Source organism: Lontra canadensis, unplaced genomic scaffold, assembly GCF_010015895.1.
Source record: "Lontra canadensis isolate GAN:19392208 unplaced genomic scaffold, GSC_riverotter_1.0 scaffold184, whole genome shotgun sequence".
Lineage (NCBI taxonomy): Eukaryota > Metazoa > Chordata > Mammalia > Carnivora > Mustelidae > Lontra > Lontra canadensis.
The window spans coordinates 501,206-519,710 of record NW_022631178.1 but is presented as its reverse complement, the minus strand read 5'-3'; the positions used below and the strand labels follow the sequence as shown (position 1 = coordinate 519,710).

The 18,505-nt window shown below is 66.1% G+C and overlaps 1 protein-coding gene across 1 annotated transcript; it reads right to left on the bottom strand.

The window, feature by feature from the left end:
* Nucleotides 1-1,078: 1,078 nt before the first annotated feature.
* Nucleotides 1,079-18,282, bottom strand: ABCA7 (ATP binding cassette subfamily A member 7). Its single transcript, XM_032847100.1, is given in 48 exon segments — nucleotides 1,079-1,334; nucleotides 1,419-1,659; nucleotides 2,053-2,145; nucleotides 2,417-2,520; nucleotides 2,602-2,736; nucleotides 3,212-3,353; nucleotides 3,623-3,729; nucleotides 4,702-4,764; nucleotides 4,839-4,959; nucleotides 5,031-5,160; nucleotides 5,725-5,848; nucleotides 5,932-6,076; nucleotides 6,384-6,499; nucleotides 6,729-6,906; nucleotides 7,220-7,389; nucleotides 7,473-7,650; nucleotides 7,736-7,768; nucleotides 7,928-8,215; nucleotides 8,388-8,483; nucleotides 8,558-8,682; nucleotides 8,911-9,056; nucleotides 9,134-9,214; nucleotides 9,438-9,504; nucleotides 9,727-9,929; nucleotides 10,242-10,314; nucleotides 10,400-10,584; nucleotides 10,785-10,922; nucleotides 11,133-11,272; nucleotides 11,368-11,499; nucleotides 11,776-11,947; nucleotides 12,217-12,327; nucleotides 12,610-12,811; nucleotides 12,886-13,107; nucleotides 13,238-13,460; nucleotides 13,633-13,809; nucleotides 13,948-14,165; nucleotides 14,442-14,609; nucleotides 14,794-14,910; nucleotides 15,183-15,322; nucleotides 15,404-15,614; nucleotides 15,822-15,902; nucleotides 16,241-16,317; nucleotides 16,448-16,560; nucleotides 16,643-16,784; nucleotides 16,980-17,001; nucleotides 17,003-17,074; nucleotides 17,163-17,398; nucleotides 18,241-18,282. Coding segments are annotated over 47 exon segments (6,438 nt in total). The 5' UTR covers nucleotides 17,229-17,398; nucleotides 18,241-18,282; the 3' UTR covers nucleotides 1,079-1,184.
* Between the last annotated feature and the right edge of the window lie 223 nt (nucleotides 18,283-18,505).

The following is an 18,505-nucleotide window of genomic DNA, read 5'->3' as shown; positions in this document are numbered from 1 at the left end:
TGCAGGTGCTGGCCCTGGCTCCCAGGCGCATGGGCAGAGGGGGGGGCACGCAGTGGCAGACTGCAGGGGTGCAGACCCTGTCAGATATGCCCAGATGCCACCAAGTGCATGATGACATGTAGGGACCCTAACAGGTGTGCAGACATCAGGAAGCTCGCCCATGGAACAGACAAGCCAGAGCTGCTCTCTCAGACCTTGGGCATGGCATGAACATCTGCTATCTGGCCCCCTCCATCCCCTACCTCTGGCAAGCTGGTGGCACAGGGCACAGCAGGCCACCACCCCCCAGCCCTGACCCCCCAGTCCAGGGACCGGACCCCAGGCATGCCAGGCAGCAGCACTGACAAGGCACGGTGGGAATCATGCCTGCGGCCACCACTCAACAGCAAGAGCCAGCCCCAGGGCGCTCAGGGACCCTCCACCTGCGGCTCCCCTCCCCCCACAACCTCCTCATCTCTTGGTCAGAGCCTGCTCTCCCCCATTCTTCTCCTCATCTCTGGACTCCCACCCGCCATCCCCAAACCCCAACCCTCTACCCTCCCTAACACAGCCCCCCAATGACCTCTGCTGGGAGGGGCAGCTCTCCAGGGCACAGGGTCCACAGACCACCGCCCCGGGGGCCGCAGCTGGCTCTCCAGGCCCGGGGCCACCCAGACGCAGCCGAGAAGCCTCCTTGAGGGCCCTCTGCCCACCACTCACTGTTCTGGGGCCTGGCTTTGTGGGTGAGGGCTGGTGGGCGGTCTTCTGGCCCCGTTGCGAGGCTGGAGGTTGGGCCACCCGCGCTGGGCCCCTCCAAGCCGCCCAACATTCCCAAGCCTTGACCTCATGCCCACTTCAAGACCAGGCACTCCTAGGTACCACCCTGAGCCACCAGACCCACGTGGGCGTCCAGGCTCTTAGGGAGTCCCTGCATGCGAGAACCCCCGGTGCCCAGCCTGAGACAGAAGCCCTCACCTGAGCTGAGGGTCTGGCCAGACTTGCGTGCACACACTCCGGGGGCGGGTGGGTGTCCAGATGCGGGAGGAGGGCCGTGGCTGGGGACACACACAGCCTGACGCCCACAGTTTCATGCCACAAGTTCTCTTTATTTCCCCCTGGGGCAGTGGGTCCTCTGAGGGCCTGGGTCCCCGCCCCAAACCCCGGCCCTCCCAGCATCTCCCGCAGACCCCTCCGATGAGGGGGGCTCAGAGGACCGACTCGGCCATGCTGGGTTCCTCCAGGAACCCAGCGATGAGCCCGGGATGCTGTGGGCGTGGCGCAGGGCCTTCCCGGGCTCCAGCCTCCGGCCTGTGGTCCTCCTCGTTCCCCTGGTCCTTGGAGAAGTTCAAGAATACCTAAGGGGCAGGCGGCCGGAGGCGAGGTCAGCCCTAGCGCCCGGCCCTCGGCCCCCCCCGGCTCCATCCAGGCGCCGCGGTCACCTCCTCTAAGGTGGTCTGGCTCACGGAGAAGTCCTCCACGCCGTGCTCCGCCCCGCGCGCCGCCAGCTCCCCGAAGACGCGGGAGAGGGCGCAGCGCCCTCCCGGCGGCAGCTGGAAGCGCAGGCGGCCGCCGTGCGCCTCGCGCAGCTCGGCCCCCGGGAATGCGGACCCCACAAGGGCCAGCGCCGACTCGGACCGGGCGGCGGGCACCCGCAAGGTCAGCATGTGGCCGGCTCCGAATCTGGGGTGGGGGGGCGGGTCCGCGGCTGCTGCGCGCGCTCAGAGTCTGCCGGGCCCCACCGCCCGCCCATCCCCGGCCCGGCCTCCGACCACCGGCCCCTTCCGACCCTCGGCCCGCCCCCTGCACCCCCTCCCCCGTCCCCCGCACCCCCTCCCCCGTCCCCAATCAGGGCCGCGCCCATGCACAGGCTCCTCCCCTGGCCCCGCCCACACATGGCCCCGCCCCCCTGGAGAATCCCTCGCCCACCTGCCCCTGCGCCCATGCCGGCCCTGCGGGCCTGCCTGGTTCACGTCTCCCCCGCAGTCCGGGGGAGCCGAGTGGGCTTCGCGCGGCCCCGTATCCGGGGCCCCTCTGGCCCCGCCTGCACCCCACCCCGCCCCGGGCCCCACGCACCTGTTCTTGAGGTGCTGCGCGCTGCCCAGACAGCAGAACCGCCCGTTCACCATGACAACCAGGCGCGTGCACAGGGCCTCGCACTCCTCCATGCTGCCAGGAGCCCCGTGCCGTCAGCCCCTGCGCCCCCCGCGAGGGACCCCACTTCCAGCCCCAGACACTCCCCGCGAGCCCAGACAACCCAGTCCCAGGGGTCGGCTGTCACCGTGGTCGGCGCGTCCTCCCCGCAAAGGTCAAGGTCACTCCATCTCCCGGGCCCCTGTGCTCTGACCGCCTCCGCCTCTCGCTGCCGCCGGGTCCACCTCCCTCCCCTGGGCCTGCACCACCTTGACCCTCAGCCTGGAGCAACCCGAGCGGGACCCACCTGTGTGACGTAAGCACCACGGAGCGGCCCTCCCGCACGACCGCCAGGAGGCTGTTCCAGAGAAAGCGCCGAGAGCTGGGGTCCATGCCGGTGGTCGGCTCGTCCTTGGGCGGTGCAGGGGGAGATGCCATAAGCCGAGCTCCAGTCCTCCCCCCAGGCCCCGCCCCAGTCCCGCCCCCACACACCAAAAAGACCACAGCCGGGTCCCCCACCAGCGCCACCGCCGTGGCCAGCTTCCTCTTGTTGCCTCCACTGTAGGTGCCCGCAGGTTGGTCCGCGGACTGCAGGAGCCCCAGGCGCTCCAGGCCCAGGCTCGCCGTCTGTGGGGCGGACCGAGCGAGACAGGGTCTCGGGACAGGGGCAGTGAACGCAGGGAGGGGAGCAGTGAGCGTGAGCGTGGGGGGAGCAGATGGAGGGTGCGCAGTGAGCATGGGGGGGTCAGTGAACTGGAAGGGGGCAGTGAACCTTGGGAAGCGCTGGCGGGACGATGGGGGAAGGTAAATAAGAGGGGAGGAGCCAGGATGACAAAGGGACCAGACCTGACCCAGAGGCAGAGAAGCTGGAAGCCCTCAGTGGGAGATGGGGTCAAGGCCAGAGTGGGCGGGGTCACGGCTGGGAAAATCAGGTGGAATAGGAAGTAGGGGGCAGAGCCTGCGGTGTGCCACTCCAGAGTATAGGAGCTGGGGGACGGCAGGTGCCTTCCAGTGGCGTGGTGGGGTGGGGGGAGGGGACGTGGACTCTGGGCCTGGCCAAGGAGGGCCAGGGTGGGGCTGCCACCCCGGGGTGGGGGGTCACCTGAGCAACCTGCGCTTCCGGAACACCGCGCAGGCGTGCGAACAGCTCCAGGTGCTGGCGGCCGGTCAGCAGCTCGAAGATGGCATCTGACTGAGGGCAGTAACCCATGTGGCGGTGTGCAGCCGCCGGCTCCCGGGCCACGCTGGGGGAGGGGACAAGGGGCTCAGGGAACTGGCTTGGCCTGGGCCACTCTGGGGGCCGGGGGTGGGGGCCTCAGGGTGACGCACCCTGGGCTGCTATGCTAAGAGGCAGGGGGTAAGAGGCAGAGTCCAGTCCACGTGCTGTGTTGTGGGGACATAGGGCTCAGGGCCAGCGGGACATGCCTGTGCTGCTAAAGCATAGTCCCTGCACGGGAGAGGACGGGGTAGGGACCAACGAGGCTGGGGGCCACCCCCACCCAAGCCCCCTCACCTGTGGCCTGCCAGCATGGCCTCCCCACTGCTGGGCAGCGTGTCCCCAGTCACCATGCGAAATGTGGAGGTTTTCCCTGCTCCATTCACTCCCAGCAGACCGAAACACTGCGGGTGCCCCACAGACGGCACTCAGCAAGGCCCCAGCTCTGTCCTGGTGCTGCTAATTCCCCGGGCGGGGGGGGGTGTCCCGGTGTCTGCAGGAGGGCTTTGAGCAAGGGGGACCCCTGGGAGCAGTACTGGGGTGTTCAGGAAGCCATAAAGCTGTCGCACGGCAGGGAAGGGTGGCTGTAGTTCACCAACGCCGGCACCGGGTAGGTGTCCCATAAAGACCGCGCACAGTAGCGGGGCCGGAGACTTGCGAATGCCTCCCGCCTTAGCAGGCGCAGCGCTGGGGCTGGGGGCTGGCCGCCCAGGGTGGAGTGGTTGGCCGGCACGCACCAGGCGCTGGAGAAAGCACAGTGGCAGCTACCAGCACCAGGCCCCCACACGTTTGCAGAGCTGTGCTGGCCCCAGGCAGGTGGCCAAGACCCGACTCTCAGCACACCCGGCTGCCCATCACAGGTGCTGGAAGGTGAATGGCACAGGGCGCGGGCCTGATAAATGCTGGCTGTGAGCAGGCGCTTGCTACAGGTCTGTACACAACAGGGGCTCACTAAGTACTGTTAGGCTTTCCGGAAGTCGATCCTCACCGAGGGGGCATTCGACACTCCCCGGTATACACGTACAGACATGGGCTCAGCACGAGACTTGGTCCCCCACCGCTGACCCATGGTAGGGGCTTGACTAAGGTTAGTGGCGCATGCGTGGGCACCCCCGGTGCGCAATAATAATTTGCTGCATCCCAGTAGAGGCTTTCTAATACCTTCCTGCACACAGTAGGTCTCAAGAAAGGGAAGCATGCAGTGGGTGCCTCCTGAGAGTGCACTGGCACAAAATAGGAACTCAAACGTCGGCAGTCAGCCGTTGCTCAGCAAAGGGCAGCAGGCACAGACCAGGTGTTTGGTAAAGAGGGGGCAGGCACACAGTGGGGCAGCCGCTCACTGCCCCTGCCCCGGGACCTCCGCCCTGGGCCCTTACCTCACCAGGGGGGATCCCCAGACACAGGCGGTCGACAGCTGGTGTCCTCTGCCCATGGTACACCTGGGGGGAATTCAGGGCCCTGAGAAAGGTGGGTGGGCCAGGGGGAGCCCCCAAACCCAGGATTCTGCACCCACCTTGGTCAGGTCTCTCAGCACCAACACGTCCCCCTGGGTGTCCCCTTGGACCACACGTTCCCGCTCTTGGGCCACGTCCTCGTCCTCGTCCCCCAGGGGGTGCAGCGACCCTGGCTGGGGTCTGAGGACAGAGATGTCTGTGAGCCCAGAGCCGGCCCCAGCCCCTCCCACCCTCACCTGATCCCCACTGACTGTGGCAGGAGGCGTCCGCCATGCTGCAGCAGGAGCGTGGACAGGAAGAAGAGTGGCCCCTGCACCGCCATGGCCAAGAGGTTCTTGCCAACCACCTCCCAGCGCAAGGGTGACTGGAACTGCCCATCTCCTGTGGGGATAAGAAGGAGGAATTAGGGGGCGTCTGGGTGGCTCAGTGGGTTAAGCCTCTGCCTTTGGCTCGGGTCATGATCTCGGGGTCCTGGGATCAAGCCCTGCATCAGGCTCTCTGCTCTGCAGGAAGCCTGCTTCCCCCTCTCTCTCTGCCTGCCTCTCTGCCTACTTGTGATCTCTGTCTGTCAAGCAAATAAATAAAATCTTAAAAAAAAAAAGAGGAATTAGGTCATGAGGGGGTGGGCTTGGCTTCTGGGCTCCTCCCTATCCCAGTCACCTTGAGTTCTTTAGCAAAAGGACCAAGAATGGGATGGTTCCCTCAACTGCACTCCAGCTGGCCTAGAAAACAGTCATATCTTCATCTCCTTTATTTAGTACCTTGGACCTCTTGTGATATGACCCAAGACAGAATTAGTTTTTATGGTTGCTTTGCTGTACTTGTAACTTGACTCAAACTTGGAGCCACCTAAGACCTCTAGTTCTCATCCTGGGGGCTGCTGTTTGTCCCTACCCCGTGTAACTGACTTGTCTGGCACTTCCCCACCTAGAGGGATATTCTCACCCAAGCGCTCAAAGGCATCAGCCATGGCCTGGTTCCGCACCATGTCGATGAGCCCCCGGCCCAGGCAGAAGTGGGGGAAGATCAGGAAAACCTGTTTCAGGATCCGGCTGACGTCCTGCAGCTTCTGCTCGGGGACGGGAAGAGGGACGCGGCTCAGGGGCTGAGGCCAACGCCCCAACCCAGTCCCAGCCTGAGGCAGGGCCACACCTGATCAGAGAAGAGCTCGAGCACGAAGGTGGCCATGCTGCCGTTGATGCCGATAAAGAGGTTGACGCAGGTGAGCGCCACGTAGGCCGTGCTGGGCACGGAGAAGAAGAAGGAGGCAGGGTACATGAGCGGCGTGATGGACCAGCTGCGGGGTCACAGGAGCCACCGGTGACCACCTGATGGGAGGCTGTGCAGCTCTAAGAGGAATAGGGAGCTCCCCTCCCATCGCCCGTGTTGCCAATGGGGGGGCCAAGAGTTGGCGTGGCAAGCCTCGCGAGGAGCTTTTAAGGCCACCTCGGCACATCATTAGCTTAGATTAGGCTTGGGCTCAGCTCAGACCAGCACGTTGCCTCCCTGGGAGCCGGTATGGAGTCCGGTGCCCCTTGACAGTATTAGGTGCTGGGGGAGGGAGGTCAGTAAGAATAGGCCCTGGGGCCCTGGGGAGGCCTCACCCATAGAGTAGTAACAGCAGCAGGAGGGCAGGCAGGTTGGCAGGGGCCACGTACGCCCTCTGCTGGAAGGCCAGAAAGATGAGCACGACGACGCATGCTGACACCAAGTAGTTACACTGCATTGGAGACGGTAATCACTGCCCTCAGTCTGCAAGGGCGGGAACTGCCATCCTCATCCCTGTGGCCCAACCCAACCTCCCTGTGTTTCCGGTGGCAGGACACAAAGTCTCCACCTTCCCCAAGATGGCACCCAGGCCATCCTGGACAAGGGCCTGAGCAGAAGGGGCCAGAAAGGGGCAGTGGTGAGAGGCGGCCAGATCCCCACCCCTCAAGCGTTCCCCGCACCATGTCCCAGAGGAAGTTGCCGAGCCAGTAAAGAGTGGGAGGCAGGCCCCCCATAAACTGCAGGTGTTTGGCCCGGGTGATGCGCTCCTCGATGAGAATGAGGGTGAAGCTGGCCGGGACGAAAGACATGGCAAAGACCACACAGATGGAGACAAGCACGTCCACCGATGAGGCCATCCTGTGGGCAAGTGTGCAGGGGCTGTTCAGAGAGCTCTGCCCAACCCTGAGGGGACAAAGGTCCATGGCCTGGTTGGGGAGATGAGTGGAATCATTTAGGGCAGAGGTACGTGGACTGTTGGGGGAGCCTGGAGCCCACTGAGCCTGATGGGGTCCCATTCCCCAGGCCTATACGCACAGCAAGAGTGGGGCAGGGTCCCATTCTAGCTCCCTCCGCTCGGGATAACCGGGCAGCTGAGCAGGGGAGAGTGCACAGAAGAAAAGGGGCGCGCACGGGAGGAGGGGGGCGCGCACGGGAGGAGGGGGACACGCACAGCGCAGCCTCCGACAGCTGCTCCTTGGTGAGGTTCAGGGGGTGGTTGAGCGTGGTGATGCTGTGGGCATGGCGGGCAGGGCCCGGGGGCAGCTGGGCGCGGAGGATGGCGTTGTTGGCTCTGTTGACAAAGGCCACCGTGGCGTGCCAGCCCTTGTTGTTGAACCAGATCTAGGGGCGGGCAGGGCCCAACGGTCAGGGCGCAGGCGATTCACCTGGCCCCCAGCCAGCGGCCCGTGGCGCCCGCGGCCCACCTTGAGGCTGTCCTCCCTGTCGAGGCTGCGAGCCCACGCCTCGAGGCTGTTCAGGATGCGGTTCAGGGCCCCGCCCGGCGGGGGGCCCAGCAGCACCCGCAGCTGCTCCACCGAGCGACTCACCTCCTGGCCCGAGGGCAGGCCTGGGTCTCGGCCCCCCAGGGAGAAGCCCCCGTACCTGTGGGGCGGTGGGGCAGGAGGTAGCAGGTGAACGCCTGGGGGGGTGGGGCGGGTGGAGGGCGCAGGGATGGGACCCTCCTCACCTGACCTCGTTCACCCACTTCTTGGTCTTCAGGCTGCAGGAGAGGCAGAAAGGCAGATTCAGGGCGGGGGGATGGGAGTGGGGCAGACACAGCGCGCAATGCTGGGGTGCAATGCTGGGGTGCCGCAGAGGCAGCAGAAGTGAGGGGAGGCCCCCCGCCCTGACCTCCTGGCTTGGGGGCCCAAGCGCTCACCCCTGCCGGACCAGGCGCGGGTAGGTCTTCACTAGGAAGTCGGACAGGTTTCGGCCTGTCAGGTTCTGCACCACCTCCCCAGAGCGGGCCAGCGCCTGGGGCGGGGGGGGGCCACCCGCCGCGGCGGGGCAGTCGGGCAGCAAGCGCCGGGCACCAGGCTGGCTGCATCGGCAGGCTGGGGACGGGGACTCCGCGGTCCAGTTTCCGCTGGCCAGGACCCCAGCGACACCCGCGGGCACTTCAGGCACCCAAAACCGGCAGACAGTGGGCGCTGGGCACTCGCGCATCCTGGGGAGGGGGAGGGCTGTGGGCACCGAGCCTTCCACAGGCTCAGAGACGTGGTCGCTCCAGCTCCCAGGTGGCCCCGGGATGCTCCAAACACCCTCAAGGCCGACCGGCCGAGGTCCAGAGAGACAACCTGAGGCCCCAGAGGGACGAGGTTCAGGCCGAGGGGGCCCACCTGGTAGAGCTGTTCCCCGGGGGGGTCTCCAGCCCCGCCTCCTCCAGCAGCATCTCCAGCAGGCGGGCGCGTTCCGAATCCCCAGGAGCGTCGTCACTGCGGGGTGCAGCTCAGAGTCAGGTCTGCGCCCCTGGCCCGCCGGCCTCTAGGCCCCTCTTGTCTATACCCACCTGAAGAAGGACACCTGGGCACCATACATGCTGGGACTGAGCCGCAGAGCCGGGTAGTGTCCGAAAGGAGGCACGATGAGACTGAACACCAGTGCCAGCCCCACAAAGAGGGCAGGCAGCACGATCTGGAGGACAGGCCCGTCAGCTGCCCTCCCTGCCCTCCCCTCCAGGCTTGCCAGTGTCCTTCCTCGCTCCTGCTCTAGAACATCCATGGCTCCCCACTACTCTCAGTAAAGGTGCTCAGATTGGGGGAGACTTCTGGGGTTAACCAGTCAAAGGAGGCCCCTGAGCAGGCAACCATCGCAGACACCAGGCCCCCCAGGTCTCCCACGCGCTCTCCCAGGCCCCCTCACCTGTGCAAACAGGCCACGGCGGCTGCGGCGGGCAAGCAGAAAGCGCTTGAGAAGCAGGGCCCGGAGCTGTTGGCGGGTCAGTGCCCAGCCCCACACCCGGGGCTGTGCAGAGCCCCGCAGGGCCTGCGTCTCTGGGGCAGACAGAGCTGTGGGGGATGGGGGGGTCAGTGCCCCCACAGTGGTGGCCAGGGAGGGGCCCCCGGATCAGGGCGGGATAGCTCACCAAGCTCCCCATTTTCCAAGACGGACTCCTCAGGGAGGATCCTGAGCTGCGTGGTCGCATCTAGGTGAGCACAGTCTCGGCCTGGGTGCTGGCTGTGGCTACCACCTGTGGGGCCGGCAGGGGTGAGGGTCAGGCTCCAGGGCTACCGTTCAGCCTAGGCTCTGAGTCAAGGTCAAGGGTCACAGGCAGAGGGGTTCAGGAATGAGGGGTGGAGGTCAGCTCTGCCTTGGGTCAGACTGCACCAAGGATGGGGACTTGACCTAAAGTCAAGTCCAACTCTGGACCGGGGTTAGGGGTCAAGGACAGGGACCTGTGGCCGCATCCTCCGGGTCTGTGGCCGCAGCACAATCTTGTACCACCTTCAGGAAGATCTAGGGACACAGAGCAAGGGCTCAGCCTGGGACCCCACAGCAGAGAGCCACCCACTCCTAAGACACTGTGGGTCCCCAGGCTTCCCCAGGAGGCTCCCAGCCTCTGGTCCCCTGCAGGTGCCCCTCCTCCTCCCTGGGATGGGCTGCCGACCCTGAGCAGGCCTCTCCTCATCCCTCCAAGGCTGCCTCCTCCTCCAGGCAGCCCTCCCCCAGCAGCCGTACCTCTTCCAGGCTGGTGTCCGAGATCCCATAGCTGGCCAGCCCCAGCTCCCCCAGCCGCTGGTCCACTTCCCAGAAAAGCCTGGCAAAGCTGCCATCCACAGCACCCCCGTAGGGCAGGACAAGCACCAGCTCATGGGGCAGCTCCCTCACCAGCCGCGCCCCGGGCACCAGCCGCTGCACAAGGGACAGCAGCCCGGGCACACCTGGTGGGCAGGGCGGCGCATCAAGGGCGCTGGCACAGCAGGCGGCCGCTCTCCTTGGGGAAGGGGTATGGCTGGTCCCTGAGAAGCCCATCTCTGCGGGCGGGGGAGGTTAGGGTGAGCCACCAAAGGCAAGGTGGGACCTGAGGCGGGGCCGGAAGTCCACACGAGGTCGGGGTCAGTGGTAGCCCAGGCTCGGTTAAAGGCAGGGGCCGGGATTCGGGTCCAACTCAGGGTCCAAGGTCAAGGGTTCAGGTAGCGCTCAGGGAGCCCGCTGCCCTAGCTCTTCCCTGAGGCGCACCCGCCAGTTCTCACCAGCTGTGCTGCCCCAGCTGACCGGCTCCCTTTTCTGCCCGGCATCTACACTCTCCTCCAGGTCAGGCTTCCCCTGTGGGCAGAGGGGCACCAGCTGCCAAGGCCGCTGGGGCTGGAGCGGTGGCGATCACAGGTCAGAGGGCAGCTCCAGCCCTCACCTTGCTGCTGGCAGCCAGGGGCACAGGAGCCTTCACCAGCGTCAGATAGTAGCCGGAGCCGAGGTGACGGCGCAGGAAGAGCGGGGAACCGCAGCAGCGTAAGTGGCCTCCCGCCACCACAGCCACACGGTCTCCTAGCAGCTCTGCCTCATCCAGGTGGTGGGTGGAAAGGATCAGTGTGCGACCTGGGCAACAGGAACCCAAGCCACTTATACCACCAGGATGTGAGGTCTTCGCCCAAGCTGTGGCCACTGCCAGGAGTTGCCTGCCCCATGCATCCAACTCCTATCCATCCCTCAAAACCCTATTCCAAGCACTTTCTCATCAGAAACTTTCTGGCCCCTGAAACAGAATCCAGGGGAACCTTGGACCTCCCAACTCTTACCTTCCCGGTATTTGAGCAGCAGCTCCCAAATGCTGCGACGGGAAGCAGGGTCCACACCAGCTGTGGGCTCATCTAGGATCACGACCCGGGAGCCACCCACAAAGGCGATGGCCACTGAAAGCTTCCTCTGCATCCCACCTGGGTGTGCAGGGACAGGGGTGGGTGTCCCAGCATGACGCCCCCACTGTCTTGGGCAGGGCTGCTGTCTTCAGGCCCCTTTCCTCACCCTCTGGGTCCCCCAAATCGGCGTCTCCTCTGGCCTCACTCCACGCTTGGGATAACGACTCCACTCCCCTCCCCCAGCCTCATCTCTGCCCACCCGGAGGCTCCTCCCCGGGCTAGGCTCACCAGAGAGGTGGCGTGTCTGTGCACCCCACTTGGGGACGAGCCCCACATCCTGCAGGAGACGGGCCTGCTCGAGGCGCACAGCAGCCGCACTCAGACCTTTCAGCTGCCCGTAGAACCAGATGTGCTCCTCCACGGTCAGCCTGCAGCCATAGCGAACACAGTGGCCCCTGTGGCCAGCAGAGTCCCAAGAGCACCCAGCCCCCCCCCGCCACACCCCAAGCCCTCTGAGACCCACATGTCAAACAGCACGTTGTACTGCGGGCAGACGCCCAGGTGGGGCCGGATGGCTTCCATGCTGGACTGGACATCATAGCCCAGGATGCAGGCGGAGCCCCGGGTTGGGGGAAAGAGGCCACTCAGGATGGACCTGGGGATGCAGGGGTCTCAGAGGAGGAAACAGAGACCCCCAGAGAAGGGGCCAAAGCACTCAGAAGGCACCTACTATCTGCCCAGACCTACTATATGCCTCCACTTTGCAGAGGAGGGAAACTGAGGCTTGGAGCCCATGGTTACCTGCCTATTGTGTACCCAGAATAAACTGGGGATCCTGCCCCCCTGGTGGAGACCCAGATGCCTCTCCCATTGAGCAGATGTGCAAACTGAGGCTCGGTGGAGGGTGAGGAGGAGCGTGTAGGCTGCTCACAGTGTGGTCGTCTTGCCGGCTCCATTGTGGCCCAGCAAGGCAGTGATCTGGCCCTGGTAGAAGTCCAAGCTGAGCCCCCGCAGGGCCGGCTGCGGGTTGCCGGGAAAGCGCTTCTCCAGGCCCCGTATGGAGACTCCTGGGATCAAGCCCGGGGGTACCTCTTCCATCAGAACTGTGGAAGGACAGCAGGCTCACCCATGCAAGCCCTAGGCTGGGGGAGGGGTGGAGGTGGGGGGTGGGGTCTGGTGGACCCGTGAGGCCATGAAGGCAGGTCTGTAGGGTCAGTGACCTATCAGGCTGTGGTCTTCAGGGACTAGGGGCAACCCAGGGAGCGCGGGTAGATGGAGATAGCCAGAGGATTGGGATATGCAGGACCTGGGTCTTTACAGGACTCGGGAGATAGGGACAGGGAAGCGGCTGTTAGGTCTCTTTGTGCCTCACCTTTTGGGTCCTTTGGGGTGGCAGGTAGGGAGGAACCCTTGGGAGAACGAGGTCCAAACCAATAGCTCCTCCGAAAGGGAAAGTTCCACGGTTTGGGGATCCCGTACTGGCCTGAAGGGGAGCCGTGCTCAGTCACCTCTTGAACCCATGGAGTGTGCTACCTTCTGGCCATATGCCTGGCACCAGGGCATCCAGGCAGGAGACCCCATCTGCCCACCTCAGGCCATCCCTCCCATGCGGCCACTGTGCCTGGATGCCCGGGAGCACCACCCTCTCACCTGCCTCTCCTCCAGGCACCAAAGGGCCCTGAAGCCCCGCCCCCACCATGCCCCTCAGCCCCGCCTCCCTGCCGCAGGCGCGGGAGGAGTCCCTACGCCCGCCCTTAGGGCCAACCTGGGCAGACGGCCTCCAGGTACCAGGTGGCGAGGCCATAGAGCACGGCATCCAGCAGCAGAATGCCAGAAACCTGCGCCAAGCTGAAGACGTCGGCCGCAGGCCCGGTGCCCATGTTGTGCCACTGCGCGCCCTCGCCCTGCTCCTCCAGCAGCGCCAGGCTCTCGCAGCCGAACCCAAAGGCCACAGGAGACAGAAGGCTCTGCGGAGGGGGCAGGTGCGTTAGTGAGGGGCCCGGCCCAGCGCGCCCCGCCCTCGGCCCAGCCCGGGTCTCACCGCAGCCACCAGACCACCCGCAGGCAGCTGGTCCCGCCAGGCCACGCACAGCACATAGGGCAGATAGAGCACGAAGTAGGCGAGGCCTCCGCAGGCGGCCGCCAGGTTGGCGCGGGAGAAGAAGGCGGTCAGAAGGAAGCTCTGGACCACGGTGGCCACGGCGAAAGCCGCCAGGAACAGGAAGACCACGGCCGGGTGGCTGTAGGGGAGGATGTCCCCGAGCTGCAGGGGCCACAGACAGCCCGGGTCAGGCCGCCGCATGGCCTAGGGGCGTGCACCTCCGCCGGGCGCCCCTGGCCTGCGATTGTGCGCGCGCTCGCGTTCTGCGGCGGCGAGGCTGAGGTGTGCGCACCTTGAGCACCAGCACGAGCAGCGCGGCGCTGAGCAGGAAGGGCGCCAGGCAGCTGAGGAACCAGCCGAGCCACAGCACGGCGCGGCCGAGCCCCATGGCCTGCATGGTGCCGCGCAGCCTGGTTTCCTTCTCGCGCACCACCCCCTTCACCGTCAGCGCCACCGAGTAGATCCAGGCCAGCGTCAGGAAGAGCGGCAGCGACCGGCTCAGGACGCGCAGGAACCTGAGGCAGGGGGCGGCTGAGGGGGCGGCCAGAGACCCCGCGCCCAGCGGCCCCAGCCCCGCCCGCTCCCGGCCACAGGGAGCGCCTGTTCGCGTGTTCCCAACGGAGCTGGGGCCCCGGTCCCAGCCTGAGACGTGTCGCCTGGTGGAGGGGGTGCGGGGCGGGCGCTCACGCGTCATCCACGAAGCAGGGGTACGGCATCTGCTGCAGGAAGAGGCGGGCCCGGGGCTCGCGGCCGCTGAGCACACGCACCGCGGCGCGCTCCAGCAGGTCCTGCAGGTACACGAAGCCACCCCACACGTAGCGCAGGTCCGTCAAGGGGTGGGCGGCCGGGCCGGGGTCCCAGAACCTGCAGGGGACGGGGCGGTCGGCTGCAGGGAGAAGCCCGGGCCCCACCCACCGCAGACCCCAGCTGGTCCAAGGCCGCCCCCCCCCCCCCCGCATCCGGGTCTCCCATAGACCGACGGCCCCCAAGCCCCGCCCACACCTGTCCCTGATCTTGTTGGTTCTCGTGACAGCATCGATGTCCATGCGGATCTTGACGCGCACGTGGCCGGGACCCCTGGGCTCTGCGTGGTCCAGATGTTCCTCAGGCCCCAGGAAGACGATGCCGGCCCAAAAGCGGCGCTCTGCCAGCAGCTCCAGTGCCCGTGCCACCAGGGCGGCCTCTGAGGATGCCGCCTCCAACTTGTCCAGGGTCACACACTGGGGGAGGGCCTCAGCGTGGGTCCTGGATGCCCAGGTGGCCCTTGCGGGGTGGGGAGGAGGGGTCGGGCAGTGCTTCTCCCCCAGAGCCCCGGGGCAGAGCCCAACTCCGTCAGGCCTCCACAAGGCCCAGGCTGTGTCCATCCTCAGGCTTTCCTAGGAGGAGCCACCGCCCCAGTCTGGTCCCCCTCCCTGGGCTGGCCTCTGCCCTTGGATTACCACAGGTCGGGCCCTGCCTCACCGCCAGACAGAGCTCCCAAGCGGTCGGCCCCTCACCTCCATCACACGGCCAAGCATGCCCACCATGTGGCCCACGTCGGCATGGGCCTCCTGCCAGGTGTAGCCATCCCCATGGGGGTCCAGAAAGGCCAGCAGGGCCTTGGCCTGGGCCTGGCCTCCGGATCCCGGCCGCCTCCTTCCTCTGTCCCCAGCTTGCAGGAGCCTCTAAGGAGGGGTGAGGGAGGGGGAGTCGGCACAGGGCACTCTGGGTGGATCACTCCTCTTCTTATCCCCGCCTCCTCACACCTGCCCAGGAGGCCCTGCCCTGCTCTCTGCCCACATCTCGGGCAGGGAGGACGTGCCCGGGTAGGCTGGGGGCGAGTCTGCCGGCCGGCCTCCATCTGCAGACCTGCATCGTCGCCAGGTTTGTACTGTCATTCAGGAAGTCGAAGAGCTGGGGTCCCAGCGTACCCCACACCTCCTGGACGTCCTTCAGCAGAGCCAGCTCCTGGAAGGTCCGGTTCACCTGGGGAGGGGCACCAAGAGAAACGCCAGGCCAGCCCTTCTGGGACTCTCACCTCCTCCGAGGACCTACCCCCTCCCCCGCTGCTTCCTTTGTCTCCACTGCACCTCTGACCCCCAGCCCACACTGTCCTTCTCCCTGCCACCTGGCAGACTCTTGTTCAAAACCCTGCTTCCACAGCCCACCTCAGGGAGCCTCGGGGGTAGGGCCCTCCCTCTGGCCTGGCCCATGCTCCCTGGGCTGAGGGAGGGGCTCAGGACCCCTCTTGCCCTTACCTGGGCCATGAGCTGCCTGGTGAAGGCAGTGTTGGGTGTAAACAGCACTTTCCCCAGGACCAGCGGCTTCAGATGCCTCCAGAGCAGGCGGGACAGTGGGTGAGATTCCAGGGACCCCACGAGCTCAGCACAAGCAGGGCCTGGGGCAGGGGCACCATGAGGCCCGGCCTCCACTCCCAATGCCCCACTTCCCAGATTGGGAGCAGAGGTCGGTCACTCACTCAGGCCGTGGTCGGGCTGGGCTGCTGCTGGCTCCTGCCCCACCAACTCCTTCAGGTGGCTGGCCTCGTACCAGTTGAGGGAGGGCCCCCCGGGGATGCTAGGCCCCCGGGCACTGCAGAGGGCCTCTGACATAGCCTCCAGGGGCCCACCTGCTCCTTGGGGTCTCCGCAGCAGTGCCCGGAGCTCCACCAGGCTGGGCAGTGCCAGGAGCTAGAGAGAGGTCACCAGATGATGCTGGTAGCCAGTCATGAGCCTAACCAGGGCAAGGCACCCTGCCAGGAGCACCTCCCTCTCTCCTCTGCCCAAGCTCCCCAAAAACCTACCCAAGGGAAGCGCCGGGCTGCCCTGTCACCTCCCCAGCCTGGCAGCCTACCCTTCCAGTTTGCGGGCTGGGGCACAGGATGAGGGGCCTCTTACCTCCTGGGCCACGTCCTCTGCTGCCTCCACAAAGCTGCTCACGGACTCCTGGGCGTGGTCCAGCACGGACCCCAGGGACCCCTGGGGAGAAAGACAGCAAGCAGAGTGACACTGGCCTTGACGGAGTTCTCACTAGGTGTCGAGCACTTTGCCATGCTCTTAGACCCCGTTTTACAAACAGGGAAGTGGAGGCAAGGCACGCGGACTCGTTTCAGGGCTCGCTGGCCGGACCCGTGCCAGCTGGACACAGCCTATCTGGGCGCTAACAGGATGAGGAATGTCACTCCAGGTGCCAGGGACAGCCCAGGCACTGGCCTGGAAGCTGGAATCAGAGGCCCCTGCTCCACGATGGGGAAGTCCTGGGACTTTCTGAGGGCAGCATCCCAGAGTCAGCCTGGTGTCACACCACCGCATCTCACCTCTCCAAGCGGTGTCCCCAGTAGCTCAGTGGTCAGGGACAGGAGGTCCTGCAGTCGGTCGCTTGGCTGACGCTGGGCTGGGGGAAGAGCACACAGAAGCGTGAGCTTAGGCAAAGCCTGGCCGGAGGCAGCCCCGCGCTGCCCATTACACAACTGGACAGATGGAGGCTCAGAACGCACCCCTGCCAGACAGAGGCCCGGCCTCACCTGTTGTGCCCGCAGCTCTCAGCATCGGCATCAGCTTTCCCAGGCTGGCCAGCATTCTGTGGGCACTGGGGCCCCCCAGGACAGTGCGGGCATCTGCCAGGAGCCGGGAGACCCTGGGGACAGAGGGAGCAGGAGGTGGGGTCTCAGCAGACACCCCCATGCCCAGGGCCACCGCACCCACTGCCGCCAGCTCACAGGGAGTCCTGGAAGTTGCTGAGGACGCGCGGCTGCTCAGCAGGCGTGGGCTGCGGGAAGCAGGTGTTGTTCAGGTTGCAGATGAGACCCTGGAGCCAAGGAACGGTGCCGGCCGAGGGCAGCGGCTTGTTGGGGAAATGGCCTGTGGGGATGCCGGGCATGGGGGTCTGGCCGGAGTCCCCACCATGTCCACAGCCTCCCCAACAGCACGCTTACTCACACTTTTACTGGGTGCCCAGTCTGTGCTCTCTGACCCCTACTGGGGCCCCTGTGGATGGGGGGCCCATTGCCTACCTCCACCCCCTTCAAAAAAGAGCCTGGTCCTTGGGGGACTTACATTCATGGCGCTCAAGTGGGGGGGTGGGAGTGGCGGACGGCCACCAGGATGAAGAAGAGAAAGAGAGGCCACAGCAACTCCACCAAGAGCTGGACCTGGGGGAGGGGCAGAAGAGGTGGGGGAGTGAGGGACAGCGGGGGGCACCGCGGCCACTCCGCCCTGGCCCATCAGTCCTGGCATTACCGGCTGTCTCCTGCGGTACAGGAAATTCTTCCAAAGCAGCAGCATGAGCTGCGTCCCGAAGGCCATGGTGGGAATGGACAGAGCCCACGACGGAGCGCCCGCCTGAGGACGTGCGGTGTGGCTGCGAGCAAATCCCGGCCCTTTCTACCCCCGACTCCTCCACCCCATGGCGCGGGCTCCTGGAGGCTCTGCTGGGAGCCAAGCCGCAGGCAAGTATTAAAGGGTCTCTTCTGTCCCTGGGGGCGGAGTGAGCCAATGGGAGCCCTGCCCGAAGCCGTCCTCGCACCTGATTGGGTGTCTGGGCTGTCGCTCCCTGCAGGGCGGGCGTCCAAAAGGCGATCAACTAATTCTTCAGGGGGAGGAGCTTCGGCTCAACTCCGCAGTCGCCAGGCTCCACCCGAGGTCCCTGGCCCCCGGCCTCATCCCGAGCCCTGCGAAGGACCCCCCACCCCCGGCTCTTCCCGGGTGACACGTGCTGAACCTTTCACACGCCCGGCGGGGAGCAGGGCCTGCTCCGCCCCGCAGAGAGACAAGCAGAGTCACCCCGCGGGAGGCAGGGCTCCCCTCTACGCGCCCCTCACGTGGGGTTCCCCGCCGAGAAGAACCCCAGGATCCCCAAGATGAGTAAGGAGAAGAGACAGGGATGCGGGCTCCTGGAGCTAGCAATTCCTGACGCCCACCTTGGCTACGACTGTCCAGCTCTGGCCGGCCCCACCGTTGTACCGAAGACAAACCGAGGCGGGGACGGGCCCCAGGCCACGGACGAGGCCGGAACTCGCACCCAGGACCCCCGGCCCGCCACTGCGGGCTCTGCTGTCCATCAGGTGGGAGCTGGGACGCAGGGCAAGTGGGAGCTCTAACGGGCAGAGGGGCCGCAGGTGCATGTCGCCAAGCCCCTGTCAGGGGAGGCTCCTGCCCAGTCTCCTCCCAGCAATGAGCGGTCCGTTCCCGCGCCCTCCACTCTCGGGGCGCGGAGCCTGCGCTCCGCCCCCAGCCCCTCATTCCCGGGAACCTGCTCCCCTCCCACCCACCCCCGCCTCCCGGCATCCTCGAGACTCTCTCCCCGGGACCCTCTCACCTTTCCAGCCCCCACCTCTTGCCGCCTTCCCTCTGCCCGCAGTGGGTCCTGAGCCCGCGGCGGTGACCGCGCTCACCTGGGAGGCCCGGCGCCGCAGGAGTCCCCTGCTATTGGCTACCGCCCCCGCCACTCACAGGCCGGGCCTGCGGGAGCCACGGGCACCGTGGGAGGAGGCCGCGCGGAGCCGGGTTTCTTAAAGGGACCGCTAGCCTCTTGCTGCGTCACCGTGGGGCGCTGGGCGGTCGGCTCACCCCACGCGGGTCGA